Below are 26,405 nucleotides of genomic sequence, written 5' to 3'. Positions count from 1 at the left end.
CTGGTGAGAGGTTCTCAATCGCATTTTGGTTATTTTCAGCATGACCTACAGCAACACAAAACTATTCAGAATCATTTTTCATCACGTAAGTACAGCATGCCAAGCCGCATTGTGGGCCTTCAAATATGTGCTCGACGATTTCTTCAAAAGTGACAATGTGTAATTTTTCTACCATTTTATCCTAGCCACTAAGAAAAAGCATAAATTATACCCAAGTAAAAAGGAACAGTCTAAATGCTGTCATGAACCCAGTAAGTTAAGGGGCTTCGTTTAGGATGAACAAGTTATGCTCTCACGACTTTCTTTGTGGCTTGTGTTCGACTGATTCACTTCGAGCAATTTCTAAACTTGATGCTATTACGCAACTTATTTCGTTCGTTGGAAATTTTGAACATCATTTAAGGATGCTTCGATTTTTTTACACGTGGTTTTTAGTTATTTTAACACATTTGCTGCTTTAAAAGACAATTTCTTGTGTACATAATGCGCAAAAAAGACTAAACAAACATTCGTCATGCCTTCTGTGAATGAGGAACCCTGCAAATTGCCTAGAATACCGATATCTCAGATAAAAAAATTGAAACAGTAGGCTACGTCACAGTAGTAAGGCACTTAGGCTGCTTAACCTATTAAGAAAAAAAAAGGATGACCATCTCTCAGGGACGTTCTGTTCGTTCAGTGAACACTGACCTGAAGTGGCTGATACGTCAAGCAAGCTCTCTGCAAGAAGAACGCGCACACATCCTCCATAGAATCGTTTTGTCGTAATCTCTCGTCTCTTGCAATAGCCTTCGATACAGTGCGACGTCTTATGATTGCTGGCGAGAGGTAAACAGATACCGCTAAACATCCTTCAGATTCTAAGCAACAAAAGCCTTACAGCATACGCTTAACACGTAGCCGTAAGCGTTCAGTGAAATAGAACAATTAATCTTCCTCAGAGTTTGTAAGCTTTGTTTCAACGCCCTTACTTTCACCTCGCGCTGTCTCTCTAGCTTAATTATGTTTCATAGTGCGGTTGTGACCAGCCAAATATTCAGCTCCTTGCATCCCCTATAAAATTATTGGGCCCTCTAGACCGTTAACTATAATGCCACTTATCCAAGCTCGGGACCATAACAGATATACTAATCCGCAGAATACTAACCACGAACATGCCAGATCTCTCATCAATATTTCTCGCGCTTAAAAGGGATGTTAGGGTGAGCACAACAATTTAACTTTCTGAAAACTCATAATGTATACGAGTCAACGTTCCCTATCTTTTGTTGGTGCAAAAATTGTGATATAAATACCCAAATTCACGAGAAAACTTCCAAATATTGTTCCGTCATTAAAACATCACTTTTAATCATGCATATATGATTACCAATTTTCGCTTCTTGTGTTGGATTGTAATCTATGCTGACTTTTATGGTACGAATTTATGGTGACAACCACAGCTAAGTATCTGTGACGTCAAGGGCCCCAGCTCTCAACAGAAAAATATTCCGTGATTACATTTATGCGGAAACAAACGACCGGGTATCCGATAATCGTTAACGGAGTAGTGGTGCCTTCAGTAACACCACAGATTCCTTGGCTTAGTCATATACCGGGGATTATCTTGGTCAAGACACGTCGCCACACTGAGGTTAAAACTGAATAGTTTTGTTGACGTCCTTCGCTTCTTTGCAGCCACAAGATGGGGCCCCTCAGAGTCGTCATTACGCGATTCGTACGGTATATACGGTACAGTAGGCCGGCACTCTCAAAGATGGGACGTAGCTGTGTGCGCACGCTGGAGAGTATTCAAGCTCAAGCATTGCGCGCATGTTTCAGCCTCCCACGATGTGCGTCAATCAATGGAACAATAGCGGAAGGTCATGCTTGTCCTATTAATGTATACTTGCTCTGCGAACCTCTTCGACTGTACCTTCGCGTGTTGACTCGACGCAGGCGCCATCCTCTGTCATAGCAGCCTGCCACTCACCCAAGTTCCAGCTTTTCAAGGACTCTATCGCGTCATCAGAGTGTTCTGCCATCAAGATTTTTTCTCGCTTGTATTCGGAGAATGCCCCCGTGGGTTCTGCCTTAACCTTTCGTTACACTGCAGATTCCTGGAATTACAAAAAAAAAGTCACCCGTTGCATCCATTGGTCTCAAGCAACTTACCCTGTTTCACATTTCTGCGGAGTACGGAGATACTGTACACGTGTATACCGATGGCTCTGTCACACCGTATGCCTCCACTGAAGCCTTCGTCATCCCACATATGATCATCGCTCGGAGGTTCAAGCTAGACCATAGGTCAACATCAGCTGCCCAAGCCCTATGCGGGAGGCAATGCGGTAGGCACTTAGATTTCTCTCCAAGGACCCTCATCATGCATGGACGATATCCTGTGATTCCAAGCCAGCTCTTCAAACGATTGACTGTGTCCTCGGACGGGGCCCGTATTATTTGATGGCTACCGAAATTATAGAGCATCTTGACCACGCAAATAGAAATAGTCGCAATGTCAGCTTTCAGGGGATAAATTCACACTGTCGCGTGAGAGGGAACAAAAAGGTAGACGCTGAAGCGAAAAATGCTTTAAATAATGCCTCTCAAGTACGCATTCTGTTCTCACGAACAGACACAAACATGCTACTACGTCGCGTAATACGCAACCGTACGTTAAATCATGAGAAGCCAACAAACAGACACCAAGGAAAACGCAGGGGAAATTACTTGTACTTACTAATTGAAATACAGAAATGATAAATTAATGGCAGGGAAAGGGGTGAAAAAACAAATTGACGCAAATGGGGAACGATCCAAAGTCTTCGCATTACGCGAAGAGCATCGCATGCGTAATGCAAAGACGTGGGATCGTTCCCCACCTGCGGCAAGTTGGTTTTTCATCCACTTTCATTGCCATTATTTTATCATTTTTTTATTTCAATTAGTAAGTGCAAGTAATTTCCCCTGTGTTTTTTTTGGTGTCTTTGTTTGTTAGCTTCTCATGATATGATTAATAAATCGGGCCCCTCGGTAAACCGCCTTTCTTCTTGCAACCGTACGTTGGAACACTGGACCAAACCAGATCGACGACACAAGCGAGTGCACAAATGGGACGAAGAATTTTGTATGCCTCACAAGTTCAAAAGAAGCCAAAAAAGCATGGTACACCGGATTCGCTCAGGTGTCGCGTTCACCAACGGTTACAGACATCGGATAGGTTGCAGTGATACTAGCCGAAACTGTGAATACTGTAAGGTACCAGAAACACTTGATCATATATTTTGCGTGTGTCACGCGTACGCGCAAGCACGACAGCAGCTGGTCTCTTCCATTGCAAACGTGGATAAGAGGCCGCTATCAGACGATCTTATTTAGGTCCTTAGCCGAATGCAAACAATGCAGCCCTAATAACAAGTGCCGCTATAGCCTTTCCTTTCTCCGAGCCACTGGGCTGGACGCACGGCTGTAGAGATGCCACAACGCTGCGAACTTGTATATAGGCATCTCTTCCACATACCATCATCATCATTCATCAGCCCTTTTACTTCCCGTTCCTTTTCCCCAGTGTAGAGTAGCAGGCCTGAGCAAGTTATAGCTCAGGCCGACCTCTCTGTCTTTCTGTATATATATATATATATATATATATATATATATATATAAAGAACTAACCCGATAGGCTAAGGGTCTCGATGATACTGTAAACTATATTGTATTAGACTATTAGAATAAAGATTTCTTTTTCTTCCGCAATTATTCATGTTCTCTTAAATAGTCATTTATCAACAGGCCCGCGTGATCAACCTAATTGCTCCTCACCCTGGTGAAGGGGTGTCTTGTTTGTCCAGATGGCAATACTAACCGTGTGCCAGCGATGCTTGTTGTCATGAACGCAATGTCGCATTATAGCAGTACCGTGACTCTCCCGCTATCTATCTGCAACCTCGGAAGAAGCAGCTTGTCACACCTTTTTGGGGCGCGTCACAGTCTTGTCCCCTCTTCCGGACTGTATCTGCCTATCCACCGTCGACTGTGAATAGGGCAGACGTGGCGCATTCTTAGGCTCATCTTTCATTTTTTTTCGAAGATGGTAAATGATAACATTTTTCTGTAGGGAGGGGGAAGAAAGAGAAAAGCAGATGACAGAGAGGTTAACCAGAATAACGTCCGGTTGGCTACTCTACACCGGGAGAATGGGAAAGGGGAAAACAAAGATCACAGGAAGAGAAAGGACAGAAGGAAAGAAGGAAATTGCGGTGAGTTCGCTGACGCGTGTGGTCTTACAGAAATGGCATTAATAGTCACAGATGGTCGCGCAATCCCGTCGTCCTTAAGAAGCACAAGAGCGCCTTCACCGCTTTATGGGCCGATGGGAGGTGTGGCCGGTGTTCCAGCAGCACCTGCACAGAAAGCGGCCGATTGTCCAGTTTTTGGAAAGCTTTGGCAAGCTCTTGTCTTTCTGGGGCATATCGTGGACAGTGGCACAGCAGGTGGTCGATGTTTTCTTCGGTGCCGCAGACCTCACATGCTGTACTGCCAGTCACTCCAGTTAATGCAGAGTATGCTTTTGTGAAGGCAACTCCTAACCAAAGGCGACAGAGAAGTGTAGCTTCACGTCGAGGAAGTCCGAGTGGAGGTCGGAGTAGCAGGGAGGGGTTTAGTCGATGCAGTCGTGTAAGTCGTAAGTTTGGCGAGTTGCACTCAGTGAGTGAGAGACTGCGTGCCAGGTGTCGAAGCTGCCTTGCGGCGTCTGCCCTCGAAAGCGGAATTGGAACGCTGTGCTCTTCTTGATGTGCTGTGCGAGCAGCGTTATCTGCGGAATCATTGCCACTCAGTCCACAATGGTCAGGTACCCATTGAAAAACGACCTCGTGACCTTTTTGTTGGACGTGATGGTAAAGTTTCGCGATTTCGTATGTCAATTGGTCATGACATGCGTGTCGGAGAACTGACTGCGTGCACTGTAATGGCGGTTTTGCATCACAGAACACCGCCCATTTTCTAGGTCTTTCAGAATCAATGTTTCAGTGCTCGACGCAGGGCCGTTAGTTCTGCCGCCGTTGAGGCCGTGACATGCGACGTCTTGAATCGCAGTGTCATTCCTCGCGTTGGTATAACCACCGCAACAGCAGAACTGCATGACGTAGTCGATCCATCGATATAGATGTGCACGTGGTTGCTGTACGTTTCATGCAAAAGAAGTAAGCACAGTTGTTTTAGAGCAGGGGCCGGTAGATCTGTCTTCTTCGGTAGTCCTGGAATCATCATATGTACTTGTGGACGGCTCAAACACCACGGAGGAAACGCTGGCTTGGCCGCAGGTGCGTACCCTGAAGTAAACGACGCACGATGTGCACTGACAGTACCGCTAAATGTCGAGCAGGGCCTTGCAGCAGTGAGGGTCGCCAAGGGGTGGGAAGGTCTCCTAGCATAAATGCCTGAGATGCATACGCATCGTCTCAACGGTAATGTACGCCGTGATTGGGTAATCCTGCGCAAGGGCAATAGTTCCAGCCGTTTATGCACTGCGTGATAAGCCAAGACATATCTTAAGGGCTTGGGCTTGAATGCTCTGAATCGTACTCAGGTTAGTCTTGCAGGTGTTGAATATTGCAGGCAGGCTGTACCACAGGAATCCAACGAACAACGCCATGTACAGCTGTAACATAGCGTGTATAAATACTTCCCAGCTTTTTCCTGCAAGGAACCTGAACAGGTGACAGGTAGCAGTAAGCCGCTTTTTCACGTAATTCACGTGCGGAGTCTAAGACAGGTCTCTGTCAATTACGACTCCCAAGAACCTGTGACTTCTGCTGTATGGTATAAGTTGCCGTTAAGAGATACGCCGTAAGCAGATATTGGCTTCCTCATGAATGCCACGATTGTGCCCTTTCCGCATGAAATTTCAAATCCTTGTTCACGAGGGTAGCAAGATGTCATTGTGGCTGCCTTCTGAAGCCGAGCGCGAAGCTGAAGTCGTGTCACACATGATGCTCAAATGCAGATGTCGTCCGCATAGATGGAAAGTCGTACGGTGCTTACCAGGTTGTCAACTAATCCATTGAGGGTGAGATTGAAAAGAGTCGGGCTAAGCACTCCGCCTTGAGGGACTCCTCGGCTGCCGTAATGCTCGGATGTTGGGCCATTTTCTGTGAGCACGTAAAATGGTCTCCTCTGTAAGTAGTTGCATACCCACATATATATCTTACCACCAAGTCCGGCGGCTTCTAACGCGCTAAGGATGGCTTCATGGATGACATTATCATAAGCCTCTTTAACGTCTAGAAACAGAGCAGCAGATAGTCGTGTACAAGCCTTTTGGTGTTGCACAAATGTTACCAAGTCAACAACGTTGTCTGTTGACGAACGGCCACGCCTGAATCCGGCCATAGCATCTGGGTAGATTTCATAGTACTCTAAGTACCATTCCAGATGTGTTCAAATCATCCTTTCCATTGTTTTTCCGACACAGCTGGCAAGTGCGATCGGACGGTATGAGGAAATGTCCAACGGCGACTTGCCAGCTTTGAGAAATGGAATGAGCCGAGTTGACTTCCATTCTTGCGGAACCATACCCGTCTGCCAGGAGTCATTGTACAGGAGCAAGAGTGCCTTCCGAGCTTGGTCTCCTAGGTTACACAGGGCACGGTATGTAATACCATCACGTTCAGGCGCTGAAGAACACCTGCACAAAGCCAGCGCAGCTTCTAGTTCTTCCGTAGAAAAAGGGCATTCCATGCGGGGATCACGTGAGGACAGTGGGTGGTCGAGCGTTCCCGTACCCGTTCCACCGGAATTTGCTTCGCCACCAATCTTTCTGCAGAAACATTCAGCGACGTCAATATCTCTACATTGTAGATGAAGTGCCAGAGATTTAAACGGGTGGCGCTGACCAAAGGTTGTGAGAAGACCAGGAACAGTCCTCCATATAAGCGACAAAGGTTTGCGCGGATAACATTTTTCTGTAACTTGCTTGCACAGGTAGTGCGCTGGGTTGAGCCACAAACAAATGAGAGAAGGCACCAATTGTTTGACCACGTGACTCCTTCTTTTTTGGCCGCCCATGAGGGAACGCCGAAATGATGATAACCCAAGAGCGAATTTAGATGAACCAATGCCGAGGGTTGCATTTCATGTCTTGATACCATTAGCTTGTACATCTGCGGGGGTCGCCAGTTCTCGCTGGGATACGGAACTTCACAAGTGCTTTCTTTTTTTAGAGCTTTTATCAGTGCCTGGCCGGCCGGCTTCCCTTGTGCTAGCTTCGCTTTCCGATGGTCAAATTTATAATTGTTTTCAATCGTAAGTGCCGCTTATTAGGCATTAATTAACAATTGGTCAGCCACCTTGGCTAATATGTCCAACCTTATGATTGGCTGGTATTTGATCGTACGAAGTACGAAGTACTTGAGCGTGCGGTGTCCTTTGCGAGTGTGGGCTCAATGAGATTTCTGCACGCCACGTAACACGTTAGCTAGGCTTGTGTTGACGTGATGAGATCAAGTACTGAATAAGGGCGGCGCTACGGGAGACACCCACGCATATTATCATGCAAACAAACTGAAAATAGCCATAAACAATTTCTGAGCAATTATCGTTTTCTTGCATCTGTCTACTGCATGACCTCTAACATCAAATTGGCGCACAAGATGGTCTCGTCGCAGACATGTTCGCGAGCTTCGTGCCAACTGCATAAAACATGTGGCGAGTGAATATTGCAAGTTTCTTGACAAGGTTGTCAAGACACTCAACAATGTGTTCGTTGCAACAGACTCATCTTAGACTTTGCCTGTGAGAATGCACATGCAAAACATACTAGCTCTCTAATTGCCGCGGACGCCACAGTGTCGGGCAGAATATCTCCTGAATGTTACTATAGATACGATGTTCAGTATTTGCGGTCACAAATGCCTTAGTACTTGTACAGCACCAAATGAAATGGCGTCATACAGTGCTCCAAATCACGCCACATTTTTCTCTAGCTGGAAATATTGTAATATGCTGAACAGCCGCTTGTAATGTTTCTATCTACGCAGCTATAGCAAAGGCAGCCGCGACGTGCTTACTGTCGATGACTATTCGAAACCGCAGACTAGCTAAAGCTGAAAAATGCCTGCCTACAGTGGAAAAGGGGCACTCTCAGCTAAATGCTTTTGAGTAGACATATATTTTCGTCTCAGGCACTGGTACACTTCTCGAGAGCAGTGACAGCTTTTCAATGTCGTTTCCGTGTGGAACATCGCAGGTACAAATTCGTTCGCATTTAGTCGTTTCGATTGCTTGTATGAGTAGTGTGCCATAACACGAGTATTCGATTAATCGGTGATGCGGCGGGAAGTTCATATGAGCGCAGGTTCTCATGTGTCCGGCGTTTATTTCAGTGGCCGCCATATCAAACCGCCATGTATCGGGATGGCAAGCTGTTCATGGCGGGTGCCGGAGGAAATGCGCTCAGTGCTGTCGCCAGCAGCTTGAACTTCACGTACGTAGTCTTTCGCAGAACTTTTGGAGTGCCGTGAACACAGCGACATATGTGACAGGATGCTTACCTGCTATTGAACAAAATACAAAACAGAGCATGTTACATTGTTCTGCAAGTATTAGAGTAGCTCGAAGTCGCCGCGTGCGAAAAAAAGATGCTGTATAGCCTTTTTTATGAGTAGAATATGTTGCTGGGCGAATTTGGAGTCTAGGAGGCGCATATTACAGCGACGTGTAAACAAATATTTAGTAGGAGGGACTGCGCAAGAGCGAAGTGAGCGCTAACGCTCTGTGACAAAGAGGAGAGGAATATGCCACGCACGAGCTCAGCGCTCACTCTTTTCATTCCTACTCCCTCCGACTAAGTACTTGTTTTCACGTGGCGCTAATATATAAGCACTACCTCTTTCTTTTGATATAGCTTGCATACTTGCATTGCTTGTCTTACAATGTATATATAAGATCGAATGTGCTGACTGACCAGAGACATACTTTGAAGAAAATAAATAATTCAGCGGAATAATCACGCGACACGTGAACCTTCGCCTTAGAGTGCAGTGGTGCTTGCGACCATTAACAAAATACTGTTCACAATACTGGTTTCGAAAGAACCAAAATCCTGCAAACAGAAGAAAATATATAAGAAAATATCCGAAGAAATCCAAGCACTTATGAGTTGTGAATGCGAAAGCGTTAATGTCAAATTGAACGCCACGGAGCAGTCCTTCGGGTTTTGTAGCAGCGAGCAATGTACCATAGCGCTACGTGCTGCCCGAGCCAGCAAGCAGCCAGAACCTGCGGTACCAATGCCGCATGCCACCGACGTCCTGCACGACGAGAGACCGAGGAAGCAGCAGTGGCCACTGAGGCCCGCAGGCGCGCGCAGCAGCTAAGCCTAGTGAGGGTGGAAGAGAGAGGTATGGACCCTCGTCGGCTTTCGAGAGCGAGAGTGATATCTGACGTGGCGTCGCGCGATGCCCTCTCCCCTCACGCCACACCTCAGCCAGCGCTACAGCAAGTGCTTCCTTTCGCCGGCTCTGCTACGTCGAGGCACTCTCGTGACGTGGCGTCACAGCCAGTTAGACTTAAGGTGCCGTTTCGCTGCTACAGACTACAGACGCCGGCTTTCTCGCTCAATGGGCCTTCTGACGCTATTTCATCAAAAAAGTTGTTACACGAGTAACGTGCCGAATAACTTCAATGTTTCAATGATAACGTCGCGGTGATATAGGTACATTCGCATCCTGAGCGCCAAAACAAAGATGAGAGGAAGAGGCCACGCAAGACCTGAAGTATCTTTTACGAAATCTCCAGTGCCGACCCCTGATCCAATCACCGCTTCTCTCCCGTAAAAGTAATGAGTTCACGTTAAACGCGCTTCACCGATTACCTAGATATTTTTTTTTGCTTGCGAACGTCGTTTAACCGTTGGTAAAAAAAATTCGAATTAGTCTCTGAACTTTGCTTGTATAGTAAGTCACAGTTTATGGCTGGATGTGTTATTGATAATTATCTAACACAAGCGCACACGTAAATTTGTCAAAATGGTTAGATTTAAAGTTAGTTTTTATTGGTGCGCATCTAAACAGTTCTAATGCTAAATAGCCAACCAACAAAGCGATCACTGAAGGGAAAGAAATGAAAAATTAAATGCATGTAACCGGCTGTACAAGCCTTCTTAATTCCACATTCTCGAAACTGCTAAAATTTTGTGCAACCTGGGTGCGTAGCGTAGAAAAAATTGCAGTTTCGCCCAAAAGTCGAAGCATCGATTGCCATAGCAAAATAGGAGACAGCCACACGAAGTAAGGACAGTAGTTTTATCGGCCGTATAAACGTGTAAATATTCAGTTACTAGCATAATTATGAAGCGCAATGTCACGCGCGCACAGGTGAACATGAACACATCTCACTCAATGCTGAGATGTGTTCTCGCTGTCAAAACGCTGGAGTGAGGAAGCGCAGAAGCAGCAGCAGCCGCAGCATGCAAGTTGACCTTCGTGCTGCCTCTTGCTCCAACGCAAACTAAGCGTCAAAAGCACAGCTCACATCAGCACTCGGCGCGCTTTATTCTAAATCTCAGATCGCTTTGTAGATGAGGCCTGCAGGACCGCGCACTTTGTCCACATCACCGCTCACTTTCAAAATAAGATGCCCCCGCCGTGCCGTTCACTGCTGCCGCCGAAGTAGAACACGCCCTCCCCCTCTCGTCCCTCCCCTTTTCCCGGTGCCTCGCGCGCGACGGAAGACTGCGCGCTTCCTCCCTGCTTTCCTCCTTTGCGTGCGTGGTATTGAGTCGTGATCATCGGGTGATTCGCAAGTTTCTCTGGCACATACAGCATACGGCGCGCGGCGACGATGTTATCGTACTTGGCCTTTACGCGGAACATCACGGTGACGGCGACGGCGACGGCAGAAATTCGCCTGGAGTGTCCATAGTATTGCCATTGCAATAACAACGGAAGCACTTCGTTCGTAGTGCACCGAGTTGCATCTTCATATCCTGTGAAATTTTCGCCTTGGGTTGCAGTTTTTCTCAAATGACCACTCGTCAGTACCAGGAAGTCTGCGGTAATGATTTATGCCTTCTTAATGTCTCTGATTCCCGATTTCCAATAACAATGCCAGAATGCCGCTTTCTTTTCAGATACACGCTCACACAAGGGCTTAACTACGGCGTGCGTTTGCCGAATGGATCGTGGACTGGAATGGTCGGTGCTCTCCAGAGAGGGGTAATAACTCAGTTATCCAAAGACGTGAAGTGCGCGAGTGCATGTTTATAAGGCATCTGGCTGCAATTTCTTAAAGCCTTTATAAACATTGTCTTTTCATAAACCATTACTCAAACTTGTATACTTAAAGAACTTGTTATCTGAGCTCATTGCATGCATGATTTAGCTGACTCGTGAGTTCATTTATTTCTGCTTCGCTCATTAACGAGTGCTAATTTGCGACACCCTTTAGGAAGCCGACGCCGCCATGTCTGTGATGGCACTAAGCCACGAACGACACTCCGTTGTGCGCTTTGGTCCATGCATTGACACGATCGCTTTCAGCATGCTGTCAAGCTCTTCCCCAGCTCACTTTGACGCCTTCAGCTACATCCACGCTTTTGGCATTGAGGTAAGCTGGTAATAGACAGTTGATGTTGGCGCTGTCACTCGGAGTTTATGTATTGTAGCGTTCCTTATAAACGCAACTAAATGAAACTCATGTCGCAGTACCGACTGATGTATTCCACCATCTTATTGTAACTAAACTGACTTCCTTGTCTTCCTCTTGCTTCGTCCCCTTGGTTCTTCCTCTTATTTCGTGGGTTAAATGCAGCACGCTTCACTTTCCCTGGCTTTTTTTGTTCACACCTCCTGGTGTAGTATTTGAAAACATTTCCGATGTAGGCGCATTATTTGTTACCAGGGGCTCCCAGATACCATCTCGTGTTCAGGATGCCGTGCTCTGATGTAGACTTTACCATAGGAAAGGGTCCATGAAATTTAACACTTGAAGTCCCAGCGCCTTTTCTTATTAGGACTTTGTCATCAACCTCTACGTGTGGTATTTCGTTGTTGCGTCTTTTGTCAAAGTTTTTCTTCGTGCGTCGTTTGCAGATATCCTCCTCCTGTGCGCTTTTCTTCGTTTCGGTAACTTGAAGCTTGCCCTGGATACCAAATCACGCCGCAAGAAGTGTCGGCGTGACTCCTGAGACGGCAAAAGTGGGCTACACCCGAAGTAACTTTTGTATGGACGGTTATGATGCCTCACAGCATCCTCTAGGCTGCATTTCCACCCACCTGCTAACTTTGGGTACATCCTTATAGATTACTTCACATCTCGCATGGAACGCTCGGCAAGGCCGTTTGCGGTGGGGTGGTAGGGTGAGCAAAATTAGATAGTCATGCCGTTATTTCAACTCCACTTCTCTAGTTTAACACTACGGAAGGTAGGTCCATTGTCACACACTATGGTCTTCGCATGTCTTAAACATTCGGCTTGAAGAGCAATGACGCTTTGGGCGTCTTCTTTTCCTGCCTTCGCCGTAATCATTCTGGTGCATTTGTCTATGCAAAGTAGAAACGCTTGCGTTTTGCTGACACCTTCGCCCGCTTTCTTTAGCTCCGCAAAATCCAAGTGAACGACTTCAAAGGGAACTCGCGAATGCTGCGGGATTATCATGATGTCTGTCACCTGTATGAACTTCACTTTGTTTAATTGATATGTGTAGCATGTCCGCACGTACTTGCTGATAACTTATTTCATATTTGGCACTGTAAAACACTTCAGTAGCTTGTTGTATGTGCGCCAAAACCCATCACGCCCACCTGTCTCTGTAGTAACATGGTAAATGAGAAGTATCTCCGGGACCATTGACGGTGGCACGTGGTACTTTCCATCGATGTCTCTCGTTTCTTTACTGCCTTCCCACAGCTTCACGTAATTTATCTGTTCCGGGTCTTCGTTCGTTTCGGAGACAAGAAATCTGGACAAGGTATCTGCATCGGTGAGCCGCGGATCAGGGCGGTGCGAAACGACGAAATAAAATTTTTTCAGGTAGTTAACCCACCTTGCAATGCATCTTCGTGGTTGTGTCATATCAAGAATGTGCGTCAATGCCTGATGGTCAGTGAAAAGTACGAATTTCGCTTATTCTAGGTAAGTTCGGAAATACTGAACAGCTTTCAAGAAGGTCAGTGCTCCTTTGTCGGTGTTGTCATAGTTCACTTTTGCAGGCTTCGATGCGTAGCTGTAGTATCCCACCACATGGTGCCTTCGGTAGTCAGGTTGGTTTGAGAGCTTCTGATAGAGCACTGTCCCAGCTGCGTAATGCGATGCACCAGTCTTCAACACAAACCGTAGAGAAAAGTCAGTAATGCGAAGAATAGGTCGGGATGATATAAGCCTTACTAGCTTGTGGTACACACTTTTACACTCGCCGTTCCATAGGAATGGTACGCCTTTCTGCATCAATCGTGTGAGACATCTTGTCATGACTGCATATTCTCTTATAAAGGCCCTAATATGTCCAGAGATGCCCAGGAAGACACGCAGAAAATGCACATCGTACGACTTCCCTAACTTAGAAATTCTTTCAACAAATTCCTGCTTTGTGCTTTTGGTACAGCCGTCAAATGCCCTGCCTAGAAATACCACTTTTGCTTGAAACATTGCACTTTTCTTAAAGTTTATTTTGAGATGTGATAGGCTGCGGGTATGGAAATTAGGAAACTGAAAGTTTTATGATCTTCTTTTGTCTTCGAGAAAACGATTATGTCGTCTATACAGGGTGTCCCACGTAATTTGAGCCAAGATTTTCAGAATGAAAGATGCATCGGGAGCGAATTGAACCAAACGCATACTGTTCGCAATAGCCTAAAGCAATTCAGGCAATTTTTTATTTTCTACATAACTCACTATGTTTAATGACCTTATTTTTTATTTATTGGCTGAGGACCCCAAGTATGATACTCAGATTTGTAGAGCACCTTCAGGAACCTCTGATCGAATTGTTTCCTGTACGATACGTCTCACGTAGTCCTTTTTTCCGGGTTGCAATGAAAGCCCACGAAATATAAAAACGACCCACGTGATGGAGTGCTTGCGCAGTGGTATCTTGCTGCTCTCAAGAGTGCGTTCGGTGAACAAGGTCGGCTACATCGGGGCGCAGCAAATAAAATGCGACTTGGTAAAGGTGCCAGGAAATTATAATAAAAACAAAACAAAACACGGAGTCTTTCTAGCTTGTTGCCACCTTCTGTTGCGGAATGGACGGTCCTTGGAATATTCTTGAAAGTTGCTTAGTTACAAACAGAATCAACACCTAAAGGTCAGTGCAGAGCCAAGATACCATGGAGGTTGGCTTATATGACACTCATCATTTGGTGCAGCCAAAGCAGCCACACGCCGATGACGAGATTCATCGGTCTGTGAGAAAATAAACCATAAAAACAAAAAGAATGTGAATAATTTAGCAATACTTTCAACGACCTCATTTTGATTGCTAAAGTTTAGTCGCGAGTTTCAATGCACAAGCCTTGTCATATTCATAAGGAAGGTTTAGCTAGCCTTAAAGCTAGACTGTGTTCTCGTAGTTGACAGTTCTTTATTGAACTGAAATGGCATTGCTACGCTTTAGGCAGATGTCTACTATAGTCTGCAGACATTGACATGCAATAAGTATGCGGACATGCCACAAATAACTAATGCTGCTTGCTAGACAGGCTAGTTGATTTCCGGATACATGATGAACGTTACCAGTGCGAGCGTGAACGTTAAGTAAACGTTAACTGAATTTCGGCTGTAGTGTAACGTTCATGGTGTCCGCGTCATCGCTTTATGTCCCGAGTCCTTTTACGCCATTATCACAAGTCGCGAGCTCCTCAAGCAATGCACAGGCTGGAACAGTGAAATGCAAAGGCGATTGCTACTGTACATGAAAATCTTTTGCACATGATCTCCTGTCCTTAGGTGTGGCTCGCCGTTCTTGTGTGCATAATCTGCCTGTCATGTCTACTAGCCCTCAGTAGCTGGAAGACATTGTCGATTCGACGCAGGAACTGCGCGACCTTTTTCCACTGGACCTACTGCTACTGCTGGGGACTTATTGGTCTGCTCTTCACTGAAAGTACGTCATTTGTCCCACTCGTTTATCGAAGTCTACTACACGCCTGAATAACACTTTGTGAAAGTTTTTTTTTATTTCGTTCATACAAAGAACATGGTACTGAAAAAACTTACTGAGGATGTGCTTATTTGTTAATCATTGTGCTGTCAAGAGCTAGCGAGAAAATACGAACAACACGGTATAATAATTCTATAGGCGTACAAAGAAAGTAAAAGAAACCAATTACCTCAGTACATAAAAAACAGCACGTTTTTCATCACCGACCACTGTTGTGTACAATGCACCGCTTCTCATGTTACGAATTTTCCCTACGTGCGCCTTGTACCAGTGTCATGTTTGATTCCCAGTTTTTCTTTTGTACAAAAACAAGGCACCCATTTTCTGGCACAGCTGTCGTGATATGGAACGTAACAGAAAACGAATAGCAATCCCTTCGTTTCAAATAGTGAGTTAGTTCAAAACCAACTCCCCTTAAGTACTTAGATTTATCGTACAAATCTGAGCACACGCGTTTTGCTTCGGATATACAGTTTATTTAGCTGGGGCGTGAGGTCTTTAGTTGACCACATCATAACCACGCTCGTCCTAATGACCGTATCAGAACCATATTTGACGTCGAGTGTGCGTTATTAAGCAGGAGCGCGGAGAACGTTATAGCTGGATGGAGTTGGTTATGTTGGACATGGAGCTGGTTAGAGCAAACATGGTTGATGCGGTACTCTTTCGATACCGAAGCGATTGTTGTGCATATGCCTGTGGCACAGCAGTGTCAAAGCAAGTGGTGAAATATTCATTTTTTTTCGCCTGCTTGTTTGAATGTTCTTTCAGGCTCACCGAGACGCTACTCGCTCACATCGCAGCGACTGCTCATGACTGTGTGGTTAATGACCGTTGTCGTGCTGTCCAACACTTTCGGTAGTCTACTGAAGTCTAAGCAAGCTGTGTTCAACTTCAAGCCCGAGGTGGACGGAGTCGATGACCTTGCAGCGAGGCCTCATCTCACGCCTATTATACCGAGGGGGAATTACTTTGAGGCATTTGCGGAGGTATTGCCACTAGATATTGTGACCATAGAAAACGTGTTTCGATACAAATCTAGCAATCACAATGACGAGCGAAATGGATGAATTAACTTGGACATAGTCTAGCACTCATAATATCTTCGCTTAATTAAGTAAAAATAATATTTATAGCGCATTTTAAGTGGGCGGAGGGGGGCGGAGATGTGTACGTCTTCCCATATGTTAGGTTTCCTAGTTTGTACAAGCCTGCCGCTAAACTTAATGAAAGTTGAATTTTCCCGATGCAGCTACCCCCTTCAGAAATCAAATGATTCCTTTGGTGAGTGCAGGTCACAGATGAGTAGAACTAGTAGGTTTAATAGAAAATCCTACCGCGTATCTAGCTTTTATTGGATAAATGTATAACCAAAAAAGAAATAGCGGATCCCACGCATAGTGGGAATTGATGTAAACGAAGTTTTATATGCTGCTGCTGCTGCTGCTGCTGCTGGTGTTGGTGGTGGGGGTGGTTTGTAGCAACAGATGGGTTTGGCCAGGCGATCAAGAGCGGCAATTGCTCCGCCCGAGCGTCTCTTATAAAAATACTGTGGTGTTTGACTACATGCACACGAGGCCAGTCTCTCGTAAGCATCCATGCGACAAGGTGACGTGGAATTTCTTTGTGGGCTACAACAGATCCTTTTGGAAACCCAAGGTGTTGCAGGCACGCACGCCGAAGGTCCTTTTGTTGCAGATTTTCCAAGAGAGCGTCCTTTTCATTTTGGAATCTTGGGAATGGCCACAGAAAGTGTTAAGTATGCCTTGTCTCGTCGCCTGTCGTACAGTTCGGAGAATTGATAAGCTCCGCCTTAAATAACCGGGATTGTGTACTATCAGATCCTGTCCTTATTTCATACAAACTGAGGCTTCCTCTGGATGAAATCTCTTCGCTACGCATAGCGTATGTCATCATCAGCCTGGCTGCGACCACCGCAGGGCAAAGGCCTGTCCCATACTTCTCCAACTACCCCAGTCATGTGCTAATTGTGGCCATCTTGTCCCTGAAAAATTCTTAATCTCATCCGCCCACCTAACTTTCTGCCGCCCCCTGCTACGCTTCCCTTCTCTTGGAATCCAGTCCGTAACCCTTAATGACCATCGGTTATCTTCCCTTCTCATTACATGTCCTGCCCATTTCTTTTTCTTGGTTTCAACTAAGATGCCATTAACTCGCGTTTGTTCCCTCCCCCAAACTGCTCTTTTCTTATCCCTTAACGTTACACCCATCATTCTTCTTTACATAGTTCGTTGCGTCGTCCTCAATTTAAGGAGAACCCTTTTCGTAAGCCTCCAGGCTTCTGCCCCGTAGGTGAGTACTGGTAAGACACAGCTGTTATACACTTTTGTTTTGAGGGATAATGGCAACCTGCTGTCCATGATGTGAGAATGCCTGCCAAACGCACCCCAGCTGATTCTTACTCTTCTGATCATTTCAGTCTAATGATCCGGATCCGCGGTCACTACCTGCCCTAAGTAGATGTATTCCCTTACCACTTCCAGTGTCAAGCTACCTATTGTAAATGGCCGTTCTCTTCCGAGACTGTTAAACATTACTTTAGTTTTCTGCAGATTAATTTTTAGATCCACCCTGCTGCTTTGCCTCTCCAGGTCAGTGAACATGCATTGCAATTGGTCCCCTGAGTTACTAAGCAAAGCAATATCATCAGCGAATCGCAAGTTACTAAGGTATTATCCATTAACTCTTATCCCCAATTCCTCCCAATCCAGGTCTCTGAATACCTCCTGTAAACACGCTGTGAATAGCATTTGCGTATGTGGTTAAATGCTATTGCGTATGTGGTGGAATGCAAAGTGGTTTCGAATGTCAGATTTTTTAACTTGATTACTTTTTGGGGCCTTGACTTTGGGAGGATGATGGAGCTCGGCGTATGCAAAAGCATGAGCTCTTTTGTTGTTAGCACTGCCAATGCGGGAGCGAATCCACTGAAACTTTACTGTGAAACCTTTGTTGCCGAGCTCTTTCACGGGAGCTAGTGATTTGCGCGGGGACTTGAATGCCATTTGCTTTGAGTGGCACTAATTAGCGGTGATGTTGACGGCAAATGTTTAACTTATTCAGCGTTTAGTCGAGTACGACAGTGGCGAGTTAATGTTAAATGTTAACTCACGCGTTTGTTTGCGTAGTCCACAGAACACACAGCGAGACGTGTCTGCTTGAGGCGTTGTTGTGCGTGATTCTTCATAATCTCTGATAAGATTGGGCGTTTTCATTGCCCCACATGGAACATCGCAGTCTTAAACGTTAATTGTATTATGGGGCTGCACATAATTAGGTTTGCTTACTATAATTGCAAGTATGCATTGTATGCATACATTCACAATCTGCAACAAGTTTCGTTGCGTAGCGAAGACGCTCCTGCATCGCGCGACGCTTCTTTCGGGCCTCGGTGTTCTCGACGCCGAGTGCACGTTTAGTAGCAATTTCGCTGGCGCGTGCTTACGTGCGCCTTTTGCACACGTGGCCAGCGCGCTGTTGAGGCGCCATCTCCAAGCGCTCTCTTCAGGCTATAAACTATTGTAATGTTTACATATAACAGCTCAGCACGCGACCTCCACAGCCCAGCATCTGCATTTTTGTCGCATAGCAAAGCAGGTACAGCACGTGCCGTACGCACAAGCTGTGAAACGCTACCATGGTGGCGCCGGCTGGGATGCGCGGATGCCAGCGCCATATGGTGGTGTTGCAAGAAACCCAGTGGCGCGCGTGAGCAAGACCACAGCAGCAGCAGCAGCGCCCGGAAAGTTGATAGATGAGGCATAGAAAGCTTCGCTTTAAAGAAAGTATGTCAGCACATTTGTGCGAGCGTTCTGTTTTTCTATCTCTCTTACCATGCGTTCACTTCACGGCTTTCAGTTGTATCCTCGCGTCTCCTCGTACAGCTTCCAAAGAGTAGGTTAGCAATCCAGTTGCTTGTCTTCTTGTTAACCTCCCGGCCTTTCGCATCTCGTTCCTCTCTTTTGCGCAGTACAGTCGTTCGAAGTCGGTGAAGAAAGTGTGGGAGCGGTCGCGCGCCCGAGGGGCCTTCTACCTGCCACCGCAGCTCTTCTCAGACTCTGCGATGGCGCAGGTAGCCGCGCACCGCGCTGTGATTCTCTGCGAGCGTGGCTCGATACTGCTCCATATGGCCGGCTTCTGCGAGCGCCAGAACATCCGCACCTTCGTCGTTGCCAGCCAGCCACTCGACAAGTCGCCCTACGGCTACATCTTCTCCCAGCACATCGAGGAGGACTTCTTTAGAAAACTCTTTGTCAAGTGAGACTTCAGTGTTGAATTTGGCATTTCAGCAAAGTCCACGTGTGCGCGCTGTACGGTATTTATTGCTATAGCGCGGTGCTTCGATCGTTTCGAGTCTAACTCCCTTGACACATTAGTGTGTTCCCGTGTGGTACATCGCTACTAGGTTGTTCGGCGCGAAATGGTTTAACAGACGAAACTAGAGCTAAGCTTAACTTCCTGCTGATGAATACTGACCATGTACAACGCCTGACGTATACACCGATGAATGTCGGGCGAATTCATAGAAGCAGAAGGGCGGTATTTCCACACTTATATTATCCCCGTTGCTGCACTCCTCCGTACGACGTTGAGGACGGTAGATAAACGAGGCAGGTAAGCATTTGTAAAGCATTTGCCGCGAGACTGAGCTGCATCACCGTCTGAAGGACCGTGGCGAAACTACGCTTGCTGCACAATACTCCTTGCATCATCTTCTTGACAGTGTTACGTGCGCATGCATGTGCGTTGTGCGTACGCTTTGAAGATGGTTACGTGACTGTAGGAATCATGCATAAGAGCTTGCTTACCCTGTTTGATGATGAACAAAAGCATTGGTCACGCGCTGTCATGTTAGCGCTGCGATAGATTCAACGAACAGCTGCCCATGTGGAGTCTTCCCTGCGTGGCTGTCATACCTTCTACAGCCAAACACATTTAAATTTAAATAGAAACCTCTTCCGTAGCGCGCTCAGTGCATCACGGAAGTTGTTCAGCACTGTTCTAAACAAACGAAGCCAATTGTCATGGGACGTACCAATCTCCCTCTTTTTTAATGTGTATGTCTAGGTGAGGTTGGCATTAGGGATGATGCCCACTACTCCTTCGCTCTTAGTCAAACAGTGCATATAAAAAAAAAACACGCAGGCCGAAATAATCAAATCAATAAAAAAGATGGAGACATTATATAACAAAGTGACGCCGGCTGAAACGAGCTCACGAACGAGATAAATTATCAACAATGAATGTAAAGACGCAGTTCGCGTAAAATTTAAATTAGGACGTTGTACGACACATCGAGTGATGTAATTTAGGATTTTAGAGCAGTCACTAGCAGTTCACTTTCATTTCAACGGAGCACAGTCTACAACACAGACTTTCTGTGTGCACCATTCTGTAATCTGGGGGTTGCGCAGATTTAGAGTCAGGTGGCGTGAAGATTTTTGACAAACAGAATAAAGAGCGTAAACAGCTTTGCAACATAATGCGGTCCACCTAATCTTAGCTGTATAATTGCGTTACTGTCATATAGTGGTTAGGCAACCAGCCTTAGCTGTACAGTGGTTCATTTTTATACTGAGCACTATGATTGCAATACTAAGGTCACTGCGAAGGTAGTACGAAGGTAGTAGTTGGTGTATTGGCCTACTTTCCTCAGCGAGAATGCATAGGGAACCTGACTAGTCAAGAGTCACATAACGCGCCTTTATAGTCATACGTCATCACTCACACCATGCGGCTTGCGTAGAGGCGTCAGGAACGAACAACAAAATTCTTCGGCAAGGTGCGTGACATGGTGGTCTATACAAGTAGGACGTCATAGAACTGAGCTGCCCAAACAAATGTTTTTGCTTTCCCGATTGTTTGCATCACACACGTTCTTCAGGGAACCATGGCACCGTTATTGCTAACTTCTTTAAATAAATAACTTTTTTGTGGTAGAGCGCGTGTTAACAGAAAAAGAGCTGAATTTTATTTCGAGGGAAGTTGGTCTTTCTTTCATATATGTACCTAGTAATTGCCAAAATCTTCCATCAGGCTTTATCATATCCAGTTAGCTTACTGAGGTGAAGTCAGCGACAGGGTATCACATCTCACGGCGAGAGATAACAAAGGAAGATGTGTAGGAACAGTAAAGTAGAGCGCACGTGAGTAATGCAGTGCTGGTCCTGTTTTAATGTGTCTCTATTTCTTTCTTGTCTAGTTCGTGCTGACAAATTTTCGTTTACGATGAATCAAATTTCTATACCAAGATTCTTCTGCAAGGAATATTATTAGGCCATGTAGGATTTAGCGGTTGATCAGGTGGAAAAGTTAGAAACACGAGCTTCCTGCTAAGTTTGTCTACCTTGCTTCTATGAGGGTAGAGGTGCTAAGAGTATTGAAAAATACTTTTAAAAAATGCATGAAGTTTTTCATTTGCCTTCTTTGTAGGTTAATACTGCATTGTATACGAAATTAAGATTAACAAAAAAAAAAGGCGAAAAAAAGTGACTTTAGGTAAGCGACGCAACAGCGGTAAAAAATGATTGGACATAGTGCAAGCCGAGGGCACTCACAGAATAGCTGTGCTGCTCAATATGAGCTCCTCCGTTGTCTGAAATTTCCTGCTTCTTAACTCTTTCTACGGATGTTCTCCATACGTTCGAGCAAAACTGTGACGCAGCAGGACGACATGTTATCAGTCCATCGCAATTATACTGTTTAATTACTGGAAAATTGACCCACAATTCTCACAGCGAAGCGCAAGGTGTGCGTTTCCACGCGTCCCATTGCACGTCGATTTCACACTAATGTGCTGACGATGCTGCCGCCGCTAGGTGGTATTGGCGGCGAATAACTCCAGCGGAATATTGAACTTACTGTGGGAGATGGTGGCGTAAAACAGTGCGCACGAGAGTCCCGAGCTTGGTGGTAGTGCTTCAAGTCACCGGTACTTTCTGAAAGCTTGTTTACCGTACCAATAGTGCAGATGGCGCCCTCCACAGTAGAATTATGATTCAGGGTTGTTCTGTTCCTTTATTGTGATTTCGATTCAGGGTTATTCCTAAAAGCTAAGAAAAAAAATGTGATGTCTTGCTTCGATGACAGTAAACAAACTAACCGGAGCGCGTCCAGGCGCGGAAGCTCAGCTAGCGCTTGAGATTGCGCTGAGGAATGAGTCATACCAGCTTGCCCAACTTTCAGTTCTATACTGCCTTTCCTTGCGCGCAAGGTGCTCCCTATGGGCGTCGTATGTCACTTTAACCAGTACTGTGGCCGTTCTAACAATTTTAAGCTCATTCGCTAACATCAAATGTAAGTTACTCAATCAACATTCCTCATTATTACAAATACGGCGCCGAATAAAACTGTTGTTTTATTCGGCGCCGTCTTTGTAATCATGCTTAACCAACTAGCCCCCCAACACATGCTCAGTTACAACATTCCTCAGCAGTTTGGGTCTGCGCAGGTACCGTAGACTTCAGGAGACCGGTCTGATGCCCAAGTGGATGGCCGACAGCCAGGGCAAATGGGAGCGCTGCATTCAGTCCAAGGACAATATTGTGAAGAGCATCAGCCTCATGGACACCATGCCTTTCTTTCTGCTATGGGGCGTCATGTGCGGCCTAGCCTTCTGTGCCTTACTCAGCGAGCTGGGTCTCACCAGACTGCTCCAAGGCCTCCGACCCAGCAGACACTGATCCGGCGCGGGAAAGAGTACTGCTGGGATAGAAAGACGCGACGTCGAACACTGACAGCGTGTAAACGCATTACGGGATCACTTGCTTACAACTGAGCCTGAACACACTAGTGTAGATTTTAGAGAACTTGTCAGCGACCATTGCGCCATTCACTGCACGTTCAGGACAATAGTGTTAGCACAAGCATCCCTAAAAAAAAAATTGATAATGACCTTGCCAAGGGCAAGGTCATTATCAATTGCTTAATATCTGCGATATTAAGCACTCCTTAAATAAACACGAAAACAATAATACGAACAAACGTTTTTACGCAAAGGCAAAGTGTCCTAATTAGAAGACTCATTGTAAATTGATGAACCTTTTTAAACGAATACAAAATGAAAGTTAGGGCGGATAAGGATATGTTCGTTTTTTTAAATCTTCACATGCCAGCCATTGTGCCGAAATATATAAAAGAACTAATTTCTCCCAAACGTGCAGTAAAACTACCTCACATTTCCCAACTATTGCGCCCCATGTAAGGGTGAAGATTATGAGCTTGGTTTATTTGTTTTGCTTTTTGTGTCCTTCTGGAGAATTCAAAAGCATTAAAACCATTTACATGTCTTGGAAATGAAGCGCGCACTGTGGAGCTTTCCGTTATCGGTTGATGCAGAAGCTATAGAGAAATAGAGCGAGTGCTCTCATATAGTAGTCGAAGGTATTCTAACGCAAGCAGTAATCAGCCTCAAATTCCAGGGAATACGCTAAGCTCTAGCATTTGCTATTTTCTTATAACTATCTCACTAAGCTGGTTAAACGCCTAATAGCTTGAAATTCGCGCATGTTATTCCTGGTCTTCCGCAAAAAGTGACATGACTCAGCTGACTACATAGCCATGCTAATTAGTCCTGCAAGAGGCAGATATTTTTTGTGTTTTTCTTCCCAATGAAGTTGAAGTTCGTTAGGTGTATACGCACTTTTTTTTTCTAGCAGTAAGCCAATGCAGTCCTCTTCGAAAACACGCTACAAATACAAACATAGAAGCTTTTGTAATAGCACTACAGGACTCTTTAAATGTGGAATTTGTCCTACCTACTGTGGTTATTTTCAGAGCAGCTATAACTATGTTCTTTTATTGGTTCTTCAAAGCTGCCATTCTTTTGAAAACATCTGAACTTATAAAATTGATTTTTTGGTATAAACACATGCCCACATAATTATTTATTGTGCCCGGGAACGTATGAGAAATCAATTTTGCATTTGCATTTCGTATTAAGCTTTACTGGATCATTTTGGTGCATGTGTCACATACGGCCTTTCTAGCGGGAATTGTTGTTACTAAGGTATTTCACAACAATTTTCTTTTTATGGCTGTTCGTAGTTTATAGGCGTGTTTAAGTCGCTGCTTAGTTAATATTTCACTTAAACATCAGTACAAGAAAGGTGGCGGGACGGAAGAATTTTTTTCGCTGAACCGAGAACATCATTAAACCGCGCTTATGAGCTTAGCATAATGTTTATTCATGAGTTAAAGATAAGCAATCTGAGGTGTCGTGCACTTAACTGGTCTAAATAATATGTGAGCTGAAGCTACTCAAATTACAACTCGGCCACAACTGAGCTTCCGGCACCACCTGGTAAGCCGACGCTAAGTTTGCGGTGAAAAGGACATGCAGCTGGCTACCTTAACAAAAAAACTGCTGGACCCAAACAGGCATGCCGGTGAGTTTACAGTACCAATACCTGAGTAAATTTCGAGGCAACTTCTACAAGACATGTACTGGGCACCACAGATTTTCCCATGACCACATGCTGTGGACGTCACATTCAAACACCCCACAAAAATCTAATGTAGATCTAATGCGCAAGTAAATAATTATCAGTCTGTTTCTTTGCGTGCCCGATCGATTATTACGTATGCTTCTGAATAGCCGTATTGTACCGAAAACCTTAGCAGCTGCATGTTGAATATGTAAAGCTGCCAGTTAAGATTTTCATCATAAATAATTCCGAGATACCTGTTTTTTTCCGCTTGTCGAATGTAGTTGCAGGTGGCATGAAAGGAATTTTTTCACTGGGTCTTGTAGGGAAAGACAAGAACAGCTGTCTTGTTTACAGCAAAAGACAATTAGATATTGTCCAGCCATGCTTATAAACTGAAAATAAGTTTGTAAGCACACATAAACGCACTGTATACCACTTGCCGAAGCAAAGGAAGCTATATATCATCAGTGTAAGCGTAGGTGTCTAAATTTTGACGAGAAGGAATGGACCTGACCAAGATGTGTAACAAAAGCGGGAAGAAAACTGCACCTTTGGTAATGCCATGCGTTTGTTTGAATTTTCCCTATGAAATTCAACTTTGTGCGCAATAAAACTCTCTACGCTGTAATAGCTCCGCTGTTCACTGTACAAATTATAAAGGTAAAGCAATGTCATGCATCATATCTATCAAAATAAAAAGAGAGGACGGAGAGAGAGAGATTGAATCCTGGAGAGGTTTACCTGTGGCATGCCTATAGCATGCTACTTGAGACGAATAAGATGAAAAATGATACGATATACACAGTGTGGGCAATCAAGATGCACGACATGCACTAAACACAGCACTTAACGCTCGACTAAAGTGTCTCATTGAGATTACCGTCTCCAAGGAAACAGAAGAGTTCCTTCGCCGCGCAAGATTCACAGGCAGCACTTGTCCATGGGCGAAGGATGCGTCTTAGTTCAAAGGATAACTGTTGGCGAATGCTGACCGCGGACATTGAGACGTTTCTTTGTAGTGCATACATATGCTGCAAACACAGGTTACGTGACACGCCGTGGTTGCTAAGTGGCTATGGTGTTGGCCTGCTGAACACGAGGTCGCGGGAACGAATCCCCGCCACGGCGGCCGCATTTCGATGGAGGCGAAATACGAAAACACACGTGGTACTTTGTGTTTCACAAGTTTACACGAATCCGATGTATACGTGCCCCATCGCACCTGTTGACGCCACATGACGTGGGAAACTCGCACATAGCATTGTATGTGTGCATTGGACCGCACAGCTCTTGCGGTCCAGCCCGCACACAGCGTGCGCGCCGCGTAAGGCACGTCGCCAGAGCTGACATAGAAAATGGCATCGGGAGCATGTGTGTAGTGTTGCGAGGCTGAGCTGGCAGCACGCTCCGCGTCTGGTCTGCCACAGTCGGAAGGCAGCCATTGCAGAGCAGCGCCGTGCAGCGCTGCCGCAGGCACTCGTTGGCACGTGTTATCGGAGGTCATCCACTCGTTGGCACGTGGCGATTTCAGGTATAGCAGGGTTATTACGTGAATCTGCAACGATGACCCAGGAGCTTACTGGCTACTTCATTATGTAAGCTGCTGGCAGGCTGCCAGCTACGCGGCAATGCAAGAGGTCCTGTGGCTGAGCTTCCCGGAAACAGTGAGGCTTGTTGATGGGATTCACACTGCTGTGGTGGATGAATAAATCGCCACATGGTCAAAATAATAGAATGCGGCATACCACACTATCGTACGCTTTAGCAATGATCAGTGTAACTAGAGCTGCATATTGTTTGTGGCGGCGATCCCCAGT

At 45.5% G+C, this 26,405-nt stretch overlaps 1 protein-coding gene across 1 annotated transcript; it reads left to right on the top strand.

The window, feature by feature from the left end:
- The first annotated feature begins 43 nt into the window (after positions 1–43).
- Positions 44–23,438, top strand: LOC142583596 (glutamate receptor ionotropic, kainate 5-like). Its single transcript, XM_075694085.1, has 8 exons — positions 44–85; positions 8,364–8,464; positions 11,111–11,195; positions 11,428–11,586; positions 14,926–15,082; positions 15,911–16,128; positions 19,131–19,417; positions 22,611–23,438. The coding sequence occupies exons 2-8, from the start codon at positions 8,385–8,387 to the stop codon at positions 22,840–22,842; spliced, it is 1,218 nt and encodes a 405-aa protein (XP_075550200.1). The 5' UTR covers positions 44–85; positions 8,364–8,384; the 3' UTR covers positions 22,843–23,438.
- The last annotated feature ends 2,967 nt before the right edge of the window (positions 23,439–26,405 follow it).

Source organism: Dermacentor variabilis, chromosome 5 (genome assembly GCF_050947875.1).
Source record: "Dermacentor variabilis isolate Ectoservices chromosome 5, ASM5094787v1, whole genome shotgun sequence".
Classification (NCBI taxonomy): domain Eukaryota; kingdom Metazoa; phylum Arthropoda; class Arachnida; order Ixodida; family Ixodidae; genus Dermacentor; species Dermacentor variabilis.
The sequence above is the reverse complement of the archived record's forward strand: the minus strand, read 5'-3'. Positions and strand labels throughout refer to the sequence as shown.